General features: G+C 39.4%; 1 protein-coding gene across 14 annotated transcripts in view; it reads left to right on the top strand.

Annotated features, from left to right (window-relative positions):
• Positions 1 to 24914, top strand: part of Adgrl2 (adhesion G protein-coupled receptor L2) — a 175793-nt gene that overhangs the window by 115014 nt on the left and 35865 nt on the right. For 6 of the 14 annotated variants that reach the window (XM_029475086.1, XM_029475093.1, XM_029475087.1 and 3 more), the window contains exons 4-8: positions 10277 to 10386; positions 15587 to 15598; positions 16495 to 17295; positions 23181 to 23474; positions 24037 to 24140. In XM_029475086.1, the coding sequence (XP_029330946.1) occupies positions 10277 to 10386; positions 15587 to 15598; positions 16495 to 17295; positions 23181 to 23474; positions 24037 to 24140 (1321 nt within the window). The remainder of the gene's footprint in view (positions 1 to 10276; positions 10387 to 15586; positions 15599 to 16494; positions 17296 to 23180; positions 23475 to 24036; positions 24141 to 24914) is intronic. The other 8 variants (XM_021157245.2, XM_021157243.2, XM_029475092.1 and 5 more) reach the window with 2 other exon arrangements.

Genomic DNA, 24914 nt, shown 5'->3' with positions numbered 1-24914 from the left:
AGAAATAAATAAAGCAACTAGAAGTATTAACAAATGTGTGTCTCGATAAGTGAGTTTGGTGAAGGAATAACAGGCTTCAGAATGAACTAGAACGGAGTTTGACTGAGTAGTAGTGCTGTCTGTATTACAAGCATTTTAACAAAATAGGAGAAACTTTTAAACAGGATATATATATATATATATAAGTTTAAGTTTTGTGCACAGCTGAAAAAGTTTTTTTAATTAGCCACACTTCCAAAGGTCTTCAAATGTCCTTTCTGAGCACTGAATGTGATGTGTATGGGACTCTTATCGAACATTGGTTACATGTTTAATGCAACACGACTTGTAGAAGCAGAAACTGTTTATATTAGTCATCAATTAGCCTGGGAATTTGTCTTATGTTCATTATAATAGTGACTAAATGACAACCTATCTAACATAAAGTGTCAGAAAAAACCATCTCAGTGGTGTAATTTTCCTGTTTATCAAATTGTCTTCCAACCCGGGGACTCATCCTTAACCTGCCTTTAAACAGCGCCGCGTGCATCCCTGACTCTGGCTTGCCCTCCAAAACTCCTTCCCATCCCAGTCCTTTGCTTTATTTCAGGCTCGAAGCCTCCAAGCGGGTAATTAAGGGACCAGCGGAGCCATTTGTGGCAAAGAAGAGCCATAAGGGTGAAAATATTTCTTCACTGAATGATCTTTCAGAAGTAAATAATTACAGAGGAAAAAGATTTGGGAAGAGCAGTCTAAATCTAAGGGTAATTAGACAGAGTGGAGTATGGAAATCGAAGCGCTTGGCATGTACAATTCTCACATCAGAACAAAACTAATTAAATATTTAGAAACCAAAATCCCCTCACAATTTGAAGAAAAATAACCCAGGACAAAAGGGTCTATAACTTTGCAGATAATTAGCAAGGGGTATAGGAGAGAAAGACATCACAGAGTGGCTCTCTGGCTGCACAAGGTCACATCCTGTTATGTGGTGTCTTTTATATCGTCTGATAACAAGTCTGCTGCTAATTTCATCTAACTAGGGCATCCCATAGTGATTTCCCATTTCCCTTGTTAAAAATGTGACAGCTGATGCTAATGCAAACTATATCAGGTTAACAATACTGTTACTTTTTACAGGTGGTATTTTTTTAATTATTAAAAGTATAGCAAATATATATATATATATATATATATATATATATATATATATAATGGATTTTTGTCTCCACTTAAATGCTTTTATTCTTTTCATTAAATAGTTAGACCTCATGACCCTATGAATCGAGTAGTCTCAGTGGCGTGCTTTGTAAATAAATACCTCTGATTTTGCTAATAAAAGCAAGTGCATTTGTGTTGAATGTGCATTTCTGCAAACAAGAAATTTTGTTTTGGATTAATAAGGCTCAGAGTGAGTCAAACCTCATTTGCATTAAACTGACCCCAAGGTCCAGTAAAAAGCGCAAGGAGTTTCCGTGTTCTCTAAAACACACACACAAAAGACTTGGTTCTAGCACAGCAGCACCACTTCAAGATGCTTATTTTAATAATTAATGTGGAATTTCAAGATAATTTTAGCAGTCCACAAGATCTAAGTCATGCATATGTTTTAGGGTCCATATATGTTGTGGTTGTATTTTCTGGCATAGTAGTTTATGGAGCTATAAACTGTTCGTGGATGGTATTACTGTTCATGTTATTCTTGTTTTCAGTATCTACAACAAATGATAGCAGTGAACTTAACTAGGACTTTGTTGTTAAACACTGGTTCATTTACCCAGAATTATCTTTTACTTTCCTTCTGTACAGCATTCCTTAATATTCAACTTTTAAATGTATTTCTATAGAGATAGATAGAGAGGTAGATAGATAGATAGATAGATAGATGATAGATAGATAGATAGATAGATAGATAGATAGATAGATAGAGTTTCAAAGATTTCATCACTATAACTTTGGAAAACTAGGATTATATTAAATATTTCCATAATATGTAGAAGATGAAGTGGAATACAATTTGAATTACTTTATTTTTCCAAATTACTTGTCTGTGTATTGCAAGCATGGATACTCTAGTTTCTGATACAATAGCAACTCGGTTTTTGAAATGCATTAAATAAGACAATATGCTATAATTCATCTAAGTAATTGCCGAACTCGCCTAAGGAATTAAGTTCTGTCTGGTAGAACTCTTCTAGATAACACAAATTACTAGGTCATGAGAACATGGTACCATGACAAATGGGGCTAGCCTATAGAACAACTTCTTCTTGCCATGCTAATTCCACATCATTTAACTTCCTGATGCCATGTTTACCTAGTTAAGCTGTCATATCATGATTAATAAATACTTAAAGAAAGCAGGCTCTGTTCCTGTAACACTGAAAGTTTAGATGGTAATGAGGCATTTCCTTGTAAGCTTTATTTTAGAACAGAGAAATGCTTGAGTGGGCACTCAGATTTCCCTCCTGACCTGGGAAAATGACTGCCACCTAAGTCTTGGCTATGATCTCTGTCTCCCTTTCTTGCCTGCCTTGAGTACTTGGCTTGCACACATCTTTGCATTGGCTCTCACCTGCTCCTGGAGTCATATAACATACTGTGTGTAGAATATTTCCTCCTCAGTCTGTACCAAGAGGGACAAGTATAGGAATGATAGAACCAGACTAAAGGGTACTTCCCCCAACAAATAAATTACCTACATATTGTTTACTGGGTTTTTTCACAATATAAAAATTTGTCCAAATTGGCAGACTTATACCAGATCAGGTAAACTGATTGAAGGAGACTTGGTTGTCTGCTTTTTCTGTTAACCAAGCAGAAGTAACCAGGTTAGCCATTTATCATCAATGTCATTCTTCAAAAATATGGACTGAATTCTTACATGCTTGTCATGCGTCCACCTGCAGTGAGGGTCTTAGAAGCCAACAAGCTCTCTTTTTCTTTCTCTTAATTTCTTTTTTAGGTTTTTGTTCTTCATCTCCTCCATTTGGCTATGAGGCCTCTACATTCGTTTAGCCCATGTACTTGAATAAAATGATGTGTACCAATTGACGTTATTTATTTTTTATTGTTATGTGAAGCCCAGAAATTAATGTTATTCCTACTCCATATGTTAGATTCATAGTGTTCTGTTCATTTAGAATGTACAATTCACCATGGATGTGTCTTGGACTGCCATCATGACTGTACAGTTTATAGTTAGCCCTGTGAACAAGGTAACACTTTTTAGTATCCTAACACCTCGAAAGTCTGTATTTCTTCCAGAATTGAACGTTGGACGATTGAAGGTTGCTGGCAAGGGAGGAGTGTGGAAACAACAAGCCTATTATTGCTAGTTTGTTGTAATTGAAGTTTAAAAATAGCAGATGCCAATTAGAGAAGGAAATTGTGGAAACAGTCTACACTGAGCAGGCGTACTCAGGAAAGAATTGGACTAATTCTGCAGGATCAGTTCAGATTGAAGCAAACTCGAATTTAGTTTCTGTCTGGATAATACCAAGCTTCTCTGTTGAATGTTGGAGTATTTGTTCAAGTTGGTAGATTTTGCATTTTTAATCTTCCTTAGAACTGTGGTGAATAATGGCCCCTGGCAGGAGATAATGAAATTTTCTTAATTTATATTTTCAAGTAGACGCTTCAATTGAAAATGGCATCCTATGGCCTGGAGACATAGCTGGAGTGTAAGTTCCAGGGGAGCTGCAGTAATAATGTGGTGCCATCGGTGATGGGGAACGATGGGACAGTGAAGAAGTAATTTAAGGAAGAAAAGAAAATGCACCAAAGCTTTATTGTAGCATATCTAATGATCTGGGGAAGATTCCCAATGGTTTTTGGAGCATGACTGGAGAAGCTAATGTTATCTTGCCAAAACAGAAGCCCATGCTTAATCAGCAGAACAAGACTATTGATTAAAACACCTCTCACAATAGATTACACGTGGAATCTCATCTCCATACTTTGCACTTGGTAAAGTGTAATACTGAGCCATAAGATAATCAAAAGCAGAGGAAAAGCAATTGGCCTGGCATTGCACAACTCAAGATTAGAGCTGAACGGGAAACAGGTTTGCGTGGTTTTAAAGGTATACCGCAGGAACAGATACACACAGTGCAGGGATGGCATTAGAAGAGGGGACTGAGTTACAGTTCTGGGTCTGGTTTCTAGAATGGTCATTGTTCCCAAGACTTTGCAGGATATCAGGAATTCCTGGTCATCCAGGCAGTGCACAGAGTTCCTCTTCCTTACCCCGTTGAAGCTTATCAACAGTCTTCTAGGGAGGGCACTGCATATTCTAGATGGAAGGACTGAGCCCAGATGGGTTAGCACACTGTTTACCACAGACTGCAGGGTAGAACTGAGTGCCCAGGTCTTGTCATGTTCAAGCGTGTTATTTTAGCTTTCATCATTCCACAGTAGCACAACGTCTCTACAACGTCCGCACTGCTCTATTCCTTCTCAATACAATTATGGTTAATGGCATTATGGTTAATAGCATGTGAACCAGACAGTAGTTGCCCCCCCCCCCCCAGATAAGAAGACTGTACTTCTTCAGCTAACAGTTTTTAATTCATGTAAGACTTTTCTGAGGGTCAGAAAAGACCAACCTGCTTTTGAACTTAGAATCCTCCTGCCTCAGCTTTGACAGCTGAGATTTCAGAACTGTGCCAGGGTACACCTGTTATTTTCTAAGTAGTTTTGGTAAACTACTGTGCGAATGAAGATGCTTTCATAAAATACGTTTTCATCAAGTACACATTTTTTTTTCCTGAGGCAGTTTATTTAATTTTAGAAGTTCTGTGGATATTTTTAAAAATTAATATCAACATTGACTACAGATAGGGGTCCAGATACATACTTTAAAATCCTTTGTAAGCAACCTGCAGGTTGTGATAGCCCAGAAGTTGGTGAGTTACTCGTTAGATTACCTTGTAATTTTTTCTTTCATTTATTACGTAGCCTGAACATTGACACCAAGTTTAAATATTTGCTCCAATTTCTGGTGATCATGAAATATATTGATACTCTTGCGAATAGTTAGTGATTTAAATTATCAGTCCTAATGTATGGGTTCATTTCTCTGTTAGTTTTAGGGAAAATAATTTATTAGTATACTGGGAAGGAGAGTGAGCTGGACAATGAATGGCGGAACATCTGCAGGCTTACTGGGTTTTAAACTTTAGGTTATAAAGATGAATACTGGACTTCTTTTCTTTCATTTCACCCCCTTTGGCTAACATAGAAAGTTTATAATAGCTGGACTTTTATGTCTAACACAAGGTGTTTTGCCAAATTCAAACCCACCTCTAAAGCAGGAGTTAGTCATTTCTTGCTGTGATTGATGGTTCTAAAAATAAGATGTACGTTTTTAAAGTATTAATGCAGGTCATTATTATGATGACCCTCTTATTTTATTGCATGTGCTGATGTTTAGAAGCATTTATTATGGGATTTAATTTCACGTGGAAATCTCAGGTTTAGTATGATGTTCCTTTCCTGTGTGCATAGAGAGAAAGCCCTCTTAGGATGGGAGGCAGGGTTGGTGTAGAAATTATATGTCAGATAGGTTTTGGGCTTAGTTTTGGTGTTGCCACCTTAGTTGTCAAGTCCCTGATTTCTCAAAGTCTAAGAAATAAGAAAACGATCTACCCTTGAACCAAGGTGGACATCAGTGGACTTTAATGTAATAAAAACCTAAGTTAATATTTTTGAATGCTGGGCCAGGTGTTCGCACATGTACATTTATTTTCACGTCACGTGCATCACATAGTTTAGTAGAGATTATTCCCTCCTGAGTCCAGTATGAACAGTTACATTTATACCTTCTTAAAATTGAGGCACCGTGTTCATTTAATCCAATAAGTCAGACTAAATGCAGAGGCAATAGCAATCAGTAACAATGGAAAAAATATGTATATATGTATGTATGTGTGTATCTATCTATCTATCTATAGTGTTAAATTACATCTGCCTGTGGAAAATAGTCTCTTAAAAATATAGTCAAAAATCTTAACTTCACGTTTAATGAGTGAAGGGAATTTTAAATAGCGAGCAAGTTTTTAGGATAACATTCTTCCTTTTTCTCCTGTCTATAAAGCAGGTTTATATGAGTCATTATGTCTCATTCACTTTTCCTCACCAATAAGTGATTGGAAGGCCTACTCAAAGTAGGGGCCACAGAAACACTCCACTCTGTGACCAAGCAAGATGAATTGGCATTGCAAGCTCCAATTACATGCTTAAATAAATCATACTCACATTTCCTGTCCTAGTTTCATGAGAATTTATGGAGGGAAATTGTGGCTACCCATACCTGTTCTTTTCTTCTTCTTCTTCTCCTTTTTTTTTCCTTTTCTTTCTTTTTTTTTTGAATTCTCCCTCTTTTGTTTTGTGGACTTCAGAGTATTGACATACACCCTCCTGCTGTTTAAAACTACCCTTGGGGTCTCCTCAGCATCGAATTCTCTCTGAGGTTGGTCCTGAACATCTTCCTCATTAAAAAGCTCTTGGCTGATCCTGATCCAGTTCTGAGGACCAGGTTCTGATAGCCACTGCTTTAACTGTCTTTAGCCATCTGTGTATCATCATCAGAACAGATACAACTACAGAACCCACCCAAGAGCTAGTGATTGCTGTCAGGTTATAAGCATTGTAAATCCACAAGGTGTTACCAAAATACATCAGTATTTTAACTATTGTACATCACTGACCTTACTCATACACACAGCTTTTTATGTGGGGATAGGGGAGTCAAGTTCAGTTCCTGCCCAATGTGGACACAGACTCCAGAATTGTGTCCATTTCTTGGCTTCTGCTGCCTTTTCATTTTCACAGCAATGAAAATTGAGTGTTGAGCCCTTGGTGGGAATTTACTTTGCTTTTGTGGCTATGTAATTGCTTTCTCATTCTTGATCTATTCAATTATAGCAATTTCCAGTTTTACAGTCTTTCCCACAACACTCAGGTTAAAAGACTGCCAGGCTTTTCCTCGTAGTGAGAATCTATGCAGGGTATTTTCTTCATGAGCCCAACTGGTGCTGGATTTGGTCCCCAAAAGCTTTCATTCGTCCTATGAATAAAGATACTCGTGTCCACAGCTATGATTGTCTTACCCTTTCACTATGAAGTTTCTCTTCTGATTGTCTATTTATTGATTTAGTCTAAAAGTCCAACTTTTCTCAATATTAATTTATCTATCTATCTATCTATCTATCTATCTATTCATTCCTGGGATATGTGTGTGTGTGTGTTTGTGTGTGTATACACATGTAAATATATGCACACACACATGCATATATGCCATATGTGTGTGTGCATTCATATATATTTATATCTTTTAGGGAAAGGTTACATATTTAGATATAATTATAAATAAAGATACCCATGAGCATTTTATATCTAAAGTGAACATTGGTGATATATTGGGGCAGAAATTTTAAAGTCTGATTGTAGTTCCATGCTTCACCCTGCACTGTTGGGTAGCGAATCCTTTGAGTGGTATGCTTAGATTAGTGTGCTTAGGACGATGGCTTACTTTTGTCCTCAGTGTTAATTGGAAATTGTAACTGTGGTCAGATGACTAACACAAAGTCACTCCCAAAAATATTAAATCTAGACAGCAATGTTTTCATTCTCTCCTGTTAAGGTTTTTAAGTAAAGTACCAGGAGAAATGGATGGGACTTGTCTCCACTTCACTTCTTGCAAGCCTACCATGAGATTGAGAAATATAAGTGAGCTCCGAGAACGCAGTAAGACTAGGCTTCTTTACCCGATTACTCGTGAATTTCTGCTGTGGAGAAAGTTGGGTGTCTTCAATGTAGTCTTTGACATAAAGCCCCCTCCTCCTCTCTCTCCCTCCATTTATTTCTCCCTCCTTCATTTTCTCTTTCTCTCCCTTCCCTTTTCCCTTCCTCCTGCTCTCCTATTAGTGAGAATTGAACACAAATCTTGGTATAGATTAGGCAAGCTCACTACCAATTCCATATATTCATTTTTACTGTGTGTGTGTGTGTGTGTGTGTGTGTGTGTTCATGAGCAAGAGAGTGGGGGTGGGGGCAGGTAGACACGTGGTCACAAGCCACCTGAAATATGTTCTGGAGGCAGAGCTCAGGGCTCTGGAAGAGCAGGAAACGCTCACTCTCAACCCTCAGTCATCGCTGCAGCACCCACCGCCACTTTCTGTATTTTTCAGAAGACAATGTAAACCACAAGTCTTTACACCATGTGGGCTTGTGCTTTGTTCCCCAAGCCTTGTGTTCTTGATGCTTTTCAGTCTCACAACAAGTGATTGTTCTCTTTTCCTCTGTCTATACCAGGAGCCCTCAGTGCGAGGGAGAGCGACGCTCCATGAGAAGCCCACTCAGTCATTGAATTGTTATTTTATGAGTTTTCCTCTTGGAAAATAATAGAATATGTGTGAGCAATTATAAAATATATACAGTGGGTGAATGTGAAAGAGATATTTAACGTGTAGGAGCTTACATTTCATGCTTTTTGAGAAATAGAGCATGAAGTATAGGGAGAATCCCTGTAGGAATGAGTAAGTACAAGAGAGGGCACCTAAGGCCCTGCGTCATCAGTGGGGACCAGCGTAGGGCTGAGGAGTCCTGGAAGATCAAGTTAGGCATAGGAAGCCTGGAGATTCCTCAATGCTCTACCAGGAAAGAACAAAAAATGAAATATCAGAATTATTTTTCTATATGTGTTAATACACTAGATATTAACCCATTGAGATGTCTTAAATCCATCCACTGTTCATTTTTTTTTCAATAAAAAAACAGTTTCTGTGATTGATGTTAAAATAATTTATTAATTCATGAACCATAGGTAAATTCTTCAAATGAGTGAAATTAAAACAAAACAAAACAAAACAAAACCAGATGTGTTATATTATAATGGATATACTGCTTAGATCGTGTTTTTTAAATTAATGGGGTAGGATGTCTTTAAAAAAAAAAATAAAATGCCACATTATCATTCAAACTTAACTATTTTAATACTTAACATGTATCATTCTAGCCTTAGTTACAATTTTACTGTAATATATTTTAAATTAAAAAAAACTTAGCTGTTTAATCCTGTAGACCTCCTGTGCTTCTCATCAGAACAGTCTCTGGGGCTTGCGTTGTTGTAGCACCACTGTGGGTGACTTAAGATATCTCTACCTCAGTCTCTGTGCTTCCCACTATCCTGGGGTTCCCTGTGCTGGGGGTGGGGTGGGGATCTATTTCTATCAGACTGTTTTACAGTGCTATTTTATACTTCGGCTATTTTATGCACCATAGAGTATTTGCTATTCAAATTGTTAGATAAATTTTATAATAATCCCCCGGTTCTACTTGCTTTGCATTCTTAGTGTATAGACTATGGAGAAGTGTAAGGAAACCCCTACAAACATCGCATTCCACTGGGCTGTAATCAAATCAAATTAAAAAAGAAATAGTTCTTGCTTTTACAAAGCTTAAGAGAAAAGCATCTGGGCCCACTTATGGAACTTAAACATCGTCCTGCCTGGAATCCCAGCTTCATTCCAGGATCCTTGGTGACTCAGTGACGATGACAGCAACCAAGAGAGTCCCTCTGGAGAGTAACATAGAGGTTGAATGTCTCCTATTCTGGGGATCTTGTTCACAACATTGTTTGTAATAGTAACTCTCGGGACATCTGTTGGAGACCTGGGTGCACAGTCAGATCGCAGACAGAGGCACAGCTTCTGTGAGAAACAGTAGCAGCGCTTAAGTGTGCACTGTGCTCGTGGTTATTTTTAGGGCCTCCGCCGTCTCTGCAGACCTTCACATGGAAGGTGGAAAGGGCTAGCAAGAACCTTCTGTTCGTGGGTGCAGACAGTGCCTGCGTTAGAACATGGAGCCCAAATGGCTGTAGAGGCTGGGATCTGGGTCTGTGTACAATCAGCTATAATGTGATAGCCTCCTGCTTACTTGTTCAGTAGACCACCCCGTGTTTGGCTGTACCTTTTTCCAGTTATAATTTTTAATTCTTAAATATATTATCAAGTGGCCTGGTGCTTGTCCTCTCAGAACCTACTGGATATTACAAAACTTCCAATTAAAACTTAATAGTATAATATATTTGGGGGCTATCAACTGTTTTCTTGTCATTCCTAGTTAGAATTTAGTGTGTCCCTTGATATAGAAATTAAAACAGAAAGAAAATACGAGCCTTATAGGGACATCTAATATCACCTCCATACGTTGGTTCATGATTCAGCTCTATATTCTATTTCCCAAGTATTAAAATGCACATTGTCTCACAGGCTTGAATGGTTCTGTTTTCCAGGTGCAACAATCGAACACAGTGTATAGTAGTTACCGGGTCGGATGTATTTCCTGATCCATGTCCAGGAACTTACAAATACCTTGAAGTTCAATATGAATGTGTCCCTTACAGTAAGTATGAAGTTTGCATTTTCTCTTTTCTCCAGCGTTCCTTGTTGGAGCTGAAAGACTGCCCATGTGAAAGAAGCGTATGTTTATGGCCTACTGAACCATTATGCATGCAAAGCACTCTCAGCTTTGGGACTCCAGTGTGGAAGAAAGCCATCGTGTGATGCTGGCCAAGTGTCTGTCTGTGTTCTTAAGTGTTTGGCTTTTAAGGCTAGTGTTTTTCCAGAAAACAAACTTGAATTAGCTATTCAGTAGGGCAGATAGAAATCTGTGCTTTTGCCCAATACCAGTTGCTGACAAATTGGTTTGGCTCAGGGTTTTCAGAAGAAGGGATTGACTTCAGGTCTAATCCTGAGACGTTTGAATGGCTACCTGGTGTCGTGGAGACGTGAGTGCTTGGGAAGAGCCGCCAGAGCCCAGACAGAGGCAAGAGTTGTCCCGGAAGGAAGCCATCCGTTACCAGATTCAGTGAGGAAATCTCAATGTTTAAATCAAAGCCAAGAGCACAGACAAATCAGATAGGAGTCTTTACCTTTTTCTGTCTTTAGACTGTTAATACCTCGTTTAAGATTAAAAATTCATGTGGGAATTTATGAGAAGGCTCAGTACTTTCCTTTCGGTATCAGAATGCATAACACTCCTATTATAGTTCATCTAGGTGATAGGGGAGAAAATACCCCAGGAGTTTAGCGAACCTAAAGGTTTGAGTTTAGAAGTCCCTTCATTCTTTGCCTTTTCAGGTTGAATAAAAATTTAGTGTTTCATGTTAGTGCAGAGGCCTGTCCAATGAGTGATAGGGCAGTAGTGTTACTGATTGGTTAAAAAAAATTTTCCACCTTGAAAGAAAGGGAGACAGACAGACACTTGGAGCTAAGTGCTATGGTGTATGTATATCTGTGGTCCCATCTCCTGAGAGGCAGAGGCATCGCATCAAGAGGATTGAGACCGTCCTGGGCAGCATAGAGAGGCCCCTTCTCAAAGTAGAAACACCAAAAGGCCAAAGTCTGCTAAACAAGGCCGATCCCGACAGGGGATGGCACACTCTAGCCTATACTCTGAAGATCCACTGCCCTCTCTGCCACACTTTTGATAAATTGATTGCCTGTGCGTGCGTGCGTGTGTGTGTGTGTGTGTGTGTGTTGTCAGTTAAAGGCCACAGGTAGATTATCTTTCTCTTCTTGTCCCTGCTCTGTGTTCCTGTGTTACATGAAACGGATGCACTCTGTATTTTCAATATCTTCTGTACCATTTGTAGGACTGGAAGCCCCCCTGAGTCTCTCCTGTGCAGTGCTGTGGCTTTACTTAATGACTCACTCTCCTGTGCCACTTTACTTAATGACTCTCCTGTGCCACTAGACGGACACTGTATTCTTTTGAGCTAACCAAAATTTCTGTTCCATGAAGCCCCTCTCCCTTGAATTCAGCCTGGTTTCTGTCCTCAAATTAGATGAGGAATACAGCATCCATTTTCAAACAGTGGAACCAGTCAGAGCTGCCAAGAGTTGTGTCTTTCTGCCACCTGGCTCCTGTAACCTAGTCTAAGACACCAAGAACAGTGTTAAGCAAATATTACTTTCAGACTCTTAAGTAATTTCTTGCGCTGTCTAAGAAAGGAAAATGGGGATATCTTCTGGAACATCTAACTTTCAAAATTTTACTTTTCCAGTTCTCCAGAAGTATTGTATATTGTGCATTAAACTTGCAAATAACTCTATTCAGAGAAGTATCTGCTCTTTTTTTTTTTAAATTTAGTTTTTGTCCTTCAAAATAAAAAGTCAACCCGTAATTAATTTGCTATTGCCTTTCTAGATGTTTGCAAGAGGCAGATATAAGTGTGTGACTTTTTTTTTTTTTCTGTTTGAAGACTAGAAGTGGTCCTATATACTGTACAGTAGTGACACACTATAAACTGCATGATTGCGGGCTCATCTTAAAATTTAATGCAGTCTTAGATTACTCCTAGTCCTACGCAGATCCTCACTGCTTCCTGTTCTCCCATGTTCTCCTTCCTATGCTCCTATGTGTGATACCTTCTCCTCATGTTCTCTTCTGTTTGAAGGGCCCGGCCTTGGCGCTCTCCTTTTTAAAACAGTGCATTTCCTTTTCTGTAACCCTTTTTCCTAGCCCTTTCTCACATTGCCTAGATAAAACCAGATCAGGCTTACCATGTATGCTTTACCACTTGGCTTTATGCCAATCTCTCTCCATAACGAATCCTGCAGGAACCTCACATATTCCAAACTACTCCATCCTGTCCTAAATGATTTCCGTGGCTTTCCATGACTTCAGAAAACACAGCCATAACTGTACTCAGCAGAGAACATTAGAAACGCCACTCCTCCGTTTGCTTTCTGTGTGCCCCTTTACGTCCCTCCAGGTAGCACTGCAGCAAAACCACACATACGCAAGGCATTCTCCGTTGTGTACAGGACATCGGCACTGCAGCAAGTTAGTGTATATTTCAGAAGTCATAATGACCTGCCAGGAAAAATGAGATTGGCCAGACTGAGCTTCCACATGCTATAAAGCAGGTCTTGGTGGCTTTGCAGTCTTGTGCCTACTTATTTTAAGCTCTCACAGTATGTCAGAATTTTATCCTGGTGTTACCTACCAGTTCATTTGATAAGAAAATTGCATTTATGTTGATGAATTAAATTATTCATTGAATAAACATGAGATTATTTCACATGAAATAGTGTGTCACTTCAGATGCAGAGTATGTAGGCTGTAGTCAATGTGAGTCAGTTTCCGTCTTGTGCATCCCCAGAGTCCTCTGCTGATGGTGGTGTGTGTGTACTTGTCTCTCTGGTCCACAGAGGATTAAATATATCCTTGTAAATTTATATAACCTCCTAGGACAAGTTGGATATATTTGGCATGTGATTGTGACTGCAGATTATTGTTAATTTTATTGTATTTTTATAGTCACCTGGTACATTGAATTTTGGCTGCTGTGACAGATTTCTATACTTTTTTGATTTTACAAAAATTTTTATATGGAGAATTTTCCTTTTTTGAAAATCCATCCATCAATCATCAAAGGTTTTACTTAATTTTTTTAAAATGACTTTTGGATGTACTTTCTCAGTTTTGATTTAGATTCTAAATTGTATAATGTTGATACCTATCTATCCTCCTTTCCTAAATACCGTATGATCTGAGTCATAAAGAAGTGCAAACATTTCTGTTTTAGGTTTTGCTCAGTGACTGCTCTGTCCTTTTACTGCATCAGATAAAAATAATGCAGTAATCTTTAGTGAATGGATGATGCTATGGACAATTCTTTCACTTGTTTTAATTGAACTTAAAATTCTGTTGTCTGTAAGTCAGCATTGTTCGAAGCGTGATCCGCACCCTTTATACGTAATTGCTTTATGTGAGTAAAGTCGTTGTTTCCTTAAGGAACAATACAGCTGTCTATAAATACAGTCTGAGTGAGCAGCCTGGACACTAACGACCTCTCTTGTCCCCTTCGTCCACCACGCCTGTCTGTTATTGATTCTGAGCAGGTACAGTGAGCTCCTTACGGAGGAGTGGTGTTAGGACCGAGTGCTCCATAAACAAGCCTTGCTTCCAAAATGCTCGTGAGCCCCACGTGTTTCCCTCCTGCAGTCAGAATCACACAGATCAGAGCCACTCTGTTTTCCTGGAAGTGCTTAAATAGACTGTAGGTTGTGGCTTAATTTAGAAATTATATGCTGTTGCCATGGCAAAAAAAAAAAAAAAAGCTTTTTTTTTTGTTTTTTTTAAATATTTGTGTGATGTTTCTCTCAAAGGAGTTCCGGAGGATCCCTGTTTTATCTTGATGAATACTTATAATTCTTTTTAAAAAATGTAATCAAGCTGAGATTGTAATAAAACGTGAGAGTGCACTCTGGGTAATCGGTAGTCACACACTGTCGCCTTTTGCGAGGGAAGAGGACGGAACCCAGTGGAGTCATTTCGTAGCACACAGGCAGTATACTCCAAAGCCCACGTTCAATCGCACTTGCATCGCCTGGCCCTCCTTGTTGGAGGCCCTGCTGATGAGAATTTTATTGGCACTTTCCCTAGTGCGCCATTCACCTTGGTAACCACTTAGGGCTTCCCCTCGCCCTCGCCCTCGCCCTCACCCTCTGTGTCCTGCTCTGGCCAGATCTGCCCCATGAAAGCCTTTCTCTTTCTTGGGGTCTGTGGATCAAGGTACTTGCCGTGAATGCTGGGTATGATGGTTGTTGCATGCTAGCTTGCTTTCTATGTTAATAAATGATGGTAGAAAAATGTTATAAGAAGCTAACCATAATTCTTTCTTCCTTTTTCTTCCTGCCACCTGCGCTTGCTTTTCCCTTGTATGTATTTTGCTTACTTTTTTTTAAAAATAGACTTAATATTGCAAGTTTGATAATATATAGTATATGTAATATAGAAAATTAATTAGAATTTGTAGTTTGAATTATATGTAATCTTAAGTAAATTTGCTAATATTTAATGGGTGTTATTTACCATTTCAAAACCTATTGGGCGAGGGGAGATTGATATACTCCTTGGAAAGGGAGCATTTTGTTAAATGATTAAGACATTTTTCTAGATGGGAAATAATAGAAAAGAATTGAAATATACTGAAATGCATGGCTGTGTAGGTTTTTTTTTTTTTCTCATCTAAATATGTCTGGGTGGTAATGGAGCCATCTCAATATTTGTTAAATTTGACTTAAACTCCAAAGCCAAGTTGTGAACCTTACAGACGTATTTTCCTTCCATGCATATATTAATGAGAGTCAGTTTGATAATTAAGCTCAATGGAGATGACACACCTGTGCATGCTTTTATTATGTCAATAGTGTCCGTATATAAAGGAGAGCCGGGTCAGAATGCAGGGTGACTTTGGCAAGCCCGAGTACATGTAGCTTGCATTAGTGAGGCGTTTCATGACTTATTCAGGCACACTAAGTGAAACAGCATGCCAACGTCTTTGTATTGCCTCCTTAATCTACTAAAATGATTGATCCGTGTTCTTCCATGTAACTTTAGAATCTCTCTCCTGCTAGGTCCTCCTGTGTTTCTCTTTATCCAAAGTAGTACAACAACCCCTATTCTTCCTATATTTAGCATCTATTACGAATTCAATCTTAGACTAATAGTCAATTTATTTTTAATCTTTTTTTTTCTTTTTTTCCCTTGCACTTTTTTTTTTTTATTTTTCTTCCGATGCTTAAAATAGAAGTGGAGCAAAAAGGTAAATAATGTCTACAGTCTCACCCCAGCTCCCTGTTATGTGCCTTATGGATGTGACCCTCCTCCCCTCCCTCCCCCCGCAACACTCGTGTATTACAATGATCGGCAGGACCTCATAATGTACTTCATGTAGGCGTCAGCTGTTCACAATGAGATTGTATGACCGCTAAATCTGGCGATTGGGGTAAAATTCTGAAGTCGGCGAAGGGGAGCTGCCCTCTCTGTTTCTTTTCTACCCTCTGTCTCTTTCTCTGACGCCCTTGGATATTTTCTTGTTATTGAAGTGTCCTCTTGCCTGGCTTCCAGAACCCTCTCCGTAGCATGCCATGCTTACAGGGGCTCCTGCTCATCTCATCACGCATCCCCTGTGTTGGTTTCTCTCTGCTCCTGATTGCATTCTCCTCAAATTGATAGTCTCCAACCTGAAGCAACTGTAACTTCTCTAGAACGGTCAAAATAAGTCTGCGCATTGAGTTTTCTGCCTCGTCAGCTCTGTTCCGTGGGAGGTGGTGAAGGTGGGCTAGGTTTAGAAGGCAATGCTTGGATTAAAACAAAATACTCATCCACCCACGATCACAGGCTCCAAATTTTGATGCATTTATTCCCAAATTATTAGATAAAGACACAATTCAGAAATCTAAATTTTATCTTAGCTGTGAGCCATTCTATACATAGGTTTGTTTTTGTGAAAATAAAGGCCAGCCACTATGTTTGCTGGTGTCATGACTAGGACATCTTTGGAAAACAAGGCTAGTGTGTATAAAGTATAAATTTTAAAAGATTGAATGCTGGGTAAAATGGACTTTCCTCTTTTGATTTGTGAGCAAATGTGCGATGCCTTGTGTCATTTTCTTTTAACTGTATTCGCTCCTTGTCTTTTTTTTTCTGTGATGTTAGTCTTTGTGTGTCCTGGAACCTTGAAAGCAATTGTGGACTCACCATGTATATATGAAGCTGAGCAGAAGTCAGGGGCTTGGTGCAAGGACCCTCTTCAGGCTGCAGATAAAATTTATTTTATGCCCTGGACTCCCTACCGCACCGATACGTTAATAGAATATGCCTCTTTAGAAGATTTTCAAAACAGTCGCCAGACAACAACATACAAACTTCCAAACCGAGTAGACGGTACTGGCTTTGTGGTGTATGATGGAGCCGTCTTCTTTAACAAGGAGAGAACCAGAAACATTGTCAAGTTTGACTTGAGGACTAGAATCAAGAGTGGCGAGGCCATCATCAACTATGCCAACTACCACGATACTTCACCCTACAGATGGGGTGGGAAGACAGATATTGACCTCGCAGTGGATGAGAACGGCTTATGGGTCATTTATGCCACGGAGCAGAACAATGGAATGATCGTGATCAGCCAGCTCAACCCTTACACTCTTCGATTCGAGGCAACCTGGGAGACAACGTATGACAAGCGTGCAGCGTCCAATGCTTTCATGATATGTGGGGTTCTGTATGTGGTCAGGTCAGTGTACCAAGACAATGAAAGCGAAGCAGGCAAGAACACCATTGATTACATTTACAACACTCGACTAAGCCGGGGCGAGTACGTGGACGTCCCTTTTCCCAACCAGTACCAGTATATTGCTGCAGTGGATTATAATCCAAGAGACAACCAACTCTACGTATGGAACAATAACTTCATTTTACGGTATTCCCTGGAGTTTGGTCCTCCTGACCCTGCCCAAGGTAAGAATACTGCTGTTAGTTCTTTCTGAATTGAATGGCTTACTATCAAAGGATTTTAGAATTTTTCCCAATAGTTTGTCTTCTTCTCGTGGTTAAATCACAAAAAATGGTCTGATATCTTGCAGCCCTGTCTGGTACAGTTTTCTTTTACTCCATTTTTTTTTTTTTTCTTTTCAGTTACAGGTTGGCTTGCTCCAAGAAATGATAGCATTACTCAGTTTAGGTTCACTGTGAAGCATATAGAACGCCTACAGTCCTGTTAATGCTTTTCTTTCTTACCAGTATTCTGAGTTCATTCTAGTGTGGACTCAGACCTTTAACAGCTTGGCACCAGTGGGTAAGGAAACTATGTAAAGAGATGTTCCAGGGCATTGGCTAGGGCTGTGTGGACTGAAGTTTTCACAGGGTGAGAGAGGGCATCTTCAAACTTCTTCCTCTTCCATCGTGTAAAGCTACACGATGCAGTTGTGTAAAATGGTGTAAAATTTCCTGATGAATGAGCGGCCATTGTAAATGAGTGTTTCTGTAACTAGCTGTCACACACAGATAACAGGTCTACGTGATTCCACGTGATCTGTTCTAACTCTGCTCGCACCTCCTTCATTTGGCTCCCCAGCAGGTATATTAAAAGATGAAAGAAAAAAAAAAGATGATTATTTTAGAAAGAAGTGTTAAGTTTTTAGAGTTATATTCTGATTTATCAAGCGATTTCAGCTCTATGAGAAGTAGATTCTGGCTGTAATTACATCAACATTTTATTTAAAAAAGATTACCTCATACTCAGGATTAAAGAGAAACATGTTAATACCTTACATAGTGTGTGTACTAATGGTGTCTTTCCAAATGAATAATGGTATGGGTTTAAGATAGAAATTATTATTTCAGTTCACTGGATAATTTGGAGTTTTCAAGTTTGGAAGTGACTCAAAAAATTGAAAACCAAAATATTTGTCAAATTATGAATTAATCTTTTCACCATGGGGAATTTTTACCCTTCTGTTAAGGTACTACACTTAGATACACTCACATACAAACACTTCTTTTCAGTTATGTTATTAAGCCCTAAATACTATCATATGGCCACAGCCTTAGAAGGGAAAATCAGAACTTTTTAATAATTGAACTTTTAAGTTTGAATCTTCATAGAATACCAAAGAAAGAACGATCATTGGCTTCATGCTGATGGAGATGTGCCTCGAGATTCTTGGTTTCAATATATGGCTGGGAAATCTGTTGTTAAATTCAACAGGGAAATTTCATTTACCAGCTTAAATTTTTACTGAGCTTCTTAAAATAATTCATTTTACAGTATACGGTGTCTGTTTTCTCTAGAGGCTAGTAGTTTGGGATGGTTCATGCACCTTGATTTTTCTAAAGGCTACTTACTCGTACAGCGCTTCTGTTTTATCCTTCCAGCTTCTGACCGGCTTCAGCATCCGCTAAAATTGTATCGATCCCCTGTTCACTTTTTATTGTAGCCGACTCCACCATGACACCCTGATGCATTTGTTTTGGGTGGCAGTGCATCTTTCCCCTGTGTTGGGGAGGACAGGAAGTGAGGGGATGGGAGGGGGGAATGGAAGGAAGTTGTTAAGCCAGCCTTAACAACTACGAATTCCTAATCAGGCAATAATTGAAAGGTCATGAGCAGTGTATAGATTCTGTTCACTGAGTATAGATCCCATTCACCATAGCATGATGGCCTGCCTACTGGTTTCATTAAATATAAGAGGAAGTAGCAATGATCTATGTGCTAATACATTTTGTGGTACAGTTCCAGTTAAGAAGGCTTTGCTAATTGAGGTGTTTTTCTGAAAGAATACTTGCTAGTGTTTAAAATGAGACACGCAGCAGATGAGCATTCCCATGACAGTGGCTTCTCCTTCCAAATACTTAACCATGCTTCCATGCTCCCAGAACATAGAAATTCATATTGACCCCTTATTAAACCCTAAGTAATAAAACATTTTACCTGACCTACATTTTTCCTCCTGCTGTTTGACCCATATTCTTATTTGCTCTCCTTATAATGTATCTACTTAGACCTCTAGAGTCGTTTCTCTGTTCTGAGGTCTGTGCTCGATAAGCCTGAAGGTAGGGCCTCCCAGAACGATCCTGGCCGGTACATTAAGGTCAAACCAATAAGGCACATGTAACTTGCAGAAGAATCCAGAAATGGATAAGGCAAGGGATGGAGCAACCAGAGCAATTAGGCCTTTGCTTTCCACAAGCCAACGATTGGCTTGTGTGGCTAGAACTCCTAGTGAAGTCTTAATGGACGGAGTTCTCACGAAGCAGACAGTACAGGATATAATACAAGACTAGCTTATATAACCAACAAAACAAAAGCAATAAAAATATAAAGCCCGTGGATTTTATGTGGCAAATTGTACAAAAGGTGCTGAGAAAACATCATTCTTTTCTCGTGCTTGTGGACCTTGCTAGCCTATCCTGTCCAACACTGCTCTCAGTGATGGCTCATGCCCCGCCAACCTCTGATGCCAGAAGTATAGTATTTGTCTCCTAATATTTTATATACATATTTGAATATTTTGGCTTTTATTCTCTGCCGTGAGTTATTGTGGTTGTTGGAGTGGTGGTGGTAGTGGTCTTAAACTACATCTAACTTGGTCTGTCTAGAATAGGTCTCAGAAAACCCCCTTTTGGGCCTATTTTGACTTGTCGGTCTACCCATATAACTTGCTATTTCTTACTCTCTCTATAGGTCCGATATCCCAAATACTAACCACAAAATAGTCCTATCCTCACTTAGTTTGGGACCATTCCTGAATATTTGTTTGTTTTGACTAAGAGAAGTCTGATAATTTTGTAACAGGAGGTCATATGTAAGCAAAGGAGCTGCTTTGTTATGTGTATAAAATATTCAACATATCACATTTTCTAAATATCTTCCCACTGATAGTAAACCCTCTTCATACAACAGCAGCATGAGGGTAAATTTAATGGGTGCGCACTTTTTCTCACCAGCTTGGATAGTATCTGGCTGGAGGTCATTCATTCAACAGTGAGTGAACGATCAGGCTTTGGTAAACTTGCCCTTCGTGCACTTGGGAACAGTTCTCAAACTATAGATAGAGGATAGAGGAAGAGCCTGGCAATCCACAGATCATCTCTGGGTACTTAGGTAGACAGAATCTTTTTCTACTCATTAACGTCTTCCTGGGTACCGGTGAATGTGCTTGTTAGCACTGGCACTTTGGTATCACCAAAACAATGCACAGTACTCAGGGTGCTAAGTCAGCCCCACCGAGTGCTTGCTGGGATGTCCTGGTAAACAGAACCTTGTAATAAGGGTTGGTATCTGTATTACAATTCTCTCTCACTGTTGGTCTTCAGAAAGTGTTCTCAAAGTCTGAACCTTTTGCCATGTTCATGATGAAACTTGGTCTTTCCATATCCCAGAATAAGGGCACACTGCTTTGTAGGACTGTCCTTTTTCTCCACCTTTGAACAACCTCTTACCTAGAAAGGTAAGATCAAACCTTTAATATGATAACCGGGTGACCTTAAACCAGTCACCTGACTTCTCCATGACCAGGTTTCCATGTGTATGAAAAGACAATCTGTGCCTGCCTCATGGAGCTGTGGTAAGACTTGATCTATTATTGATCCAGGCTGTGGGTTGTCATGACATCTGCCTATGAATGCTGACAAAATACCACCAGCTTAGATCATTGCCGGATGCCCTACCTTCTTTTGTCTCTACTGGAAGAAAAAGTTAATGATTCTTAGAAACGCCTTTTAAATATAAAAATTTATGCCTTGAAGTATCACAAAGTTTCAGTCTTCCGACATCCCACAAATTCTAGTGACTCCCTATGGTTTAATATATTGATGAAATATATACGAATGCAGGGCTGCAGTGTGCTCCCTGAGATTTTGTGGATCCAGTGGAGACCCTGTTATTTGCATCGCCTGGGTCTTTGCTGATACTTAGCTAGCAGTGAGTACTTGTGGTATTAATCCGTAAGTGAGTGCTCCCCTGTGTACTGATGAGTGTAGTGTCAGGGGATGCGTAAGGGGCTGTAACTCCAAGCCCTTTTGTCCTGCCCTTTTCTCTCTCTACTCTCTCTGATTCGTTGCTCCCTCCTGGAGACTTGATTCAGCCACTGTCCTGTGTCACTTTTGCTAAAGATTGTGGTGCTTTGACAAATGTTAACTGTGAAAGCACTGGAAGCCCCCCCCCCCCCGCCCAGGTTTAGCGGGATGTGGGGAGGGTGCTCTCACAGACAGAGACAGACAGACAGGTTTGAATGGTTTCCGCAGCAGCTGGTCAGGCATGTTGTTTGACTGATGTACATAGACGCTTCTCATACAGCCGTTCACTTCAGCTTAGAAATAAAATACATGCCTAAAAGTTTCCCAGTGAGATGGGAGGGGAGGAAAACCTAAGTCTAATAATATATTTAATCAGAAATGGATATATATACCTTTTATTATCATCTTAGCATGCTCTCAACCTGTGAGAATTAATTTCATGAATGCTTTTAAGACAGAGTCTCAAGTCTTAAACATAGGAGTGAATTTGAATATACTTTTCAGTGCTCGGTATTGTAGCTTGTTTCTTGTGTATAGGTAAAACAAAAAAAAATTTTTAATTCACATATGTTCATTGTATGTAGTGATGGATTACAGTAAAAATTCTCATTTGAGCATATCAGTGTTAAAATTTTTTGGTATAAGAAAAACTTATGGACCTTAAATTTAAGGTAACCCACATGTAAGATTTTGAGAATAAATGTAGATAAAACTTTTGAATAATCCTGACAGATTTTAAATGTTATTATATTCTTGCTGACACGTTTCTTTAATGCTTAGTTGTTAGCGGAGAAAATGATTGAGCCTTCTTGTTTTAGAATCTGGTTGACTTTTTTAGAAGACAAAACCCTTTCCTTACAACAGTTCCTTTTTGTTTATTTTGAAATGTGTGACTATAGTTCTTTTGCCTTGCCTGCTACGGGCTGGTGAGATAGCAAAAGGTGGATTTTTGACTCCCAGTCTTTTAAAAGCCCTGTCGGGATAAGAGACTACATGGGGAGCTCTGCCCTTTCATCCTCACTTTTGTGAAGTAAAGATGCCAAACCCAGAGCAGAATAAGCATGCCAAACTTATCTTCTGTTTGGATGTAATCAGGCATGCTCAAAATCCCTCGAGCAAGAATGGCTGCTGGCTGGAAAGATGTCAGCGTTTGTTTTCCTCCGGGATATAGTGTGGGTGACTTCAGATCTTTTTTATTATCCTAATTATCCGTAATTGTCACAGGGTCTTTGGGTTTTTTTTTTTATGCCCCTTGATCTTTTGGTTTTGTTTATGAAATATATTTGTACAATACAGTTTTCCTGCGTCTACTTCGTTTCTTTAGAGCAGGGGTTCTCATCCTATAGGTTGTGACCCCTTGAGGTTCGAGAGACTCTTTAGCAGTGATATCACATAGCAGGTATCCATCCCACACACCAGATACTTAACATTATCATATGTAACCACAGAAGAATTACAGTTATGCTATAACAATGAAATAGTTTTATGGTTGGGGGTGTGCACAACATGTGGAACTGTAGTAAGAGCCCCAGCCTTAGAGATGGAGACCCTCAGAGCTTCATGAGGAAATTACAGTTAAATCATGTGACCATATTTCACCGAGATCCAGGATCACCTTTTAGCCGTATAAACAAATTGTAATAAATGTGATTTTTCTTCTTCTTCTTCTTTTCCTTCCCTACTATAATTCTGTTTGTTGATTTGGGGAACACAGATGGGTGAAGGGGGATGCAAGTGTGTATGTGCATGCATATATTCACATACGAGCACCTCTAGGTGAGCATGACGGTGTGTTTGAGATTAATACATTCATCTTTTTTTCATAGTGCCTACCACAGCTGTGACAATAACTTCTTCAGCTGAGCTGTTCAAAACCACAGTATCAACCACGAGCAGTACCTCCCAGCGAGGCCCCGTGAGCAGCACTGTAGCTGGTCCTCAGGACGGAAGCAGAGGGACAAAGCCACCTCCAGCAGTCTCTACAACCAAAATTCCTCCTGTAACAAATATTTTTCCCCTGCCAGAGAGATTCTGCGAAGCGTTAGACTGGAAGGGGATAAAGTGGCCTCAGACACTAAGGGGGATGATGGTTGAGCGACCCTGTCCCAAGGGAACAAGAGGTATGTCCTGCACCACACAGCACACACGTTTATAGCTTCATAAGTATCTTCTAAGCAAGATGGGAAAGGTTTCAATAGTGAGAAACATTTACACGAGCCGATATCATTATTTCATTATATTACCAATAGAGATTTGTTTTTTTTTTGTTGTTGTTGTTTTTCTCACAATATAAAGGTTTTTAAATTGTGACTGTCACTTAAGTCAGGCACAGAACTGCCTCTCCATTTCCTATGTCAAACTTGAGTCTTTGTCCCAAGACTCTAGTGAGGTTTCCCCTACAGCTGCTGTTCTCATTACAGCCATTTTCTTGGATGAGCCCCAAGAGAAGAAAGGGCTTTTTGGTTCCCCCGGCCCCACTCGAAATGTCCGACACCCCATGCTTACTTTATATTTAGTTTATAATCTTTTGTATTGCCTGCTACTTTTTGTCAGCTGTTGCCAACTACTGCCAATAGCACTCATTCAAACTGTAACACCCAGCCTAGAATCCTCAAGGTCAGTTTTCCAAAAGCTCGCAGAACAGAGCATCAGCCTCACCACTCTCCTCTGCGTCTGCTGCAGGAACGGCCTCGTATCTGTGCATGGCTTCCACGGGAACATGGAACCCGAAGGGCCCTGATCTTAGCAACTGCACGTCTCACTGGGTGAATCAGCTGGCCCAGAAGGTGGGTTGGAATGTTCTGATGGGACGTACCCTTTGAGAACTTGACGTTCTAACATAAATAGTTTAGTTTTCTGTGTTAAACCAAGCCTTTGTTCAGCACAAAAGTGTTTTTGTTTTTAAGGTATAGTGTGTCTGTAAACTAGTCATTGAATGTTAGCTTTGTTTGGGGTTAAGCTCTTTTCTGTGTTAAGCTGTTTAACCAGTGCATAATTGTTTTAATTTCATTCACATTTAGTTTGTTCTGATTCTTTTAATGTTCATGAGACAAATAGTGTATTGGCCCAATAAATCAAGTATCGTTAAGTTTGCAGCTGAACCCACAGAATGCAAACAGATATTTGTATCACACAGGATTAGAAGACAATGAGGAAAAGTGAACGTGAAGCAGACCTAGAAACTTCTACTTAGACTTTTGCACTGGACTGTAGTACTCTTAATTTTCTCTCCATCTAGCTTTCTTGAAATACAGACATTAGTTGATAATTCTAGGTATCACTCTACCTTCTGATGTAAAATCTACATCATTGGAATAAGTAAAAAACAAAAAAACAAAATTAAAATAACAACTTAAAGTGGTTGCAGGGAAATGAGAGCCGACAAAAACAAAAAACAAAAGGATGTCTCTAGCCCTCTCCTTTTGTTTCGTGTGTGTGTGTGTGTGTGTGTGTGTGTGTGTGTGTAAGAGAATTTCTTCCTGTGGTAAGGATCTAAAAGCCTTTAATCTTCTGAGATGTAGAGAACGTTACGGGTCTCAATTAGTTGCAGATTTTGACAT

This window comes from Mus caroli, chromosome 3 (genome assembly GCF_900094665.2).
Source record: "Mus caroli chromosome 3, CAROLI_EIJ_v1.1, whole genome shotgun sequence".
NCBI lineage: Eukaryota > Metazoa > Chordata > Mammalia > Rodentia > Muridae > Mus > Mus caroli.
The sequence above is the reverse complement of the archived record's forward strand: the minus strand, read 5'-3'. Positions and strand labels throughout refer to the sequence as shown.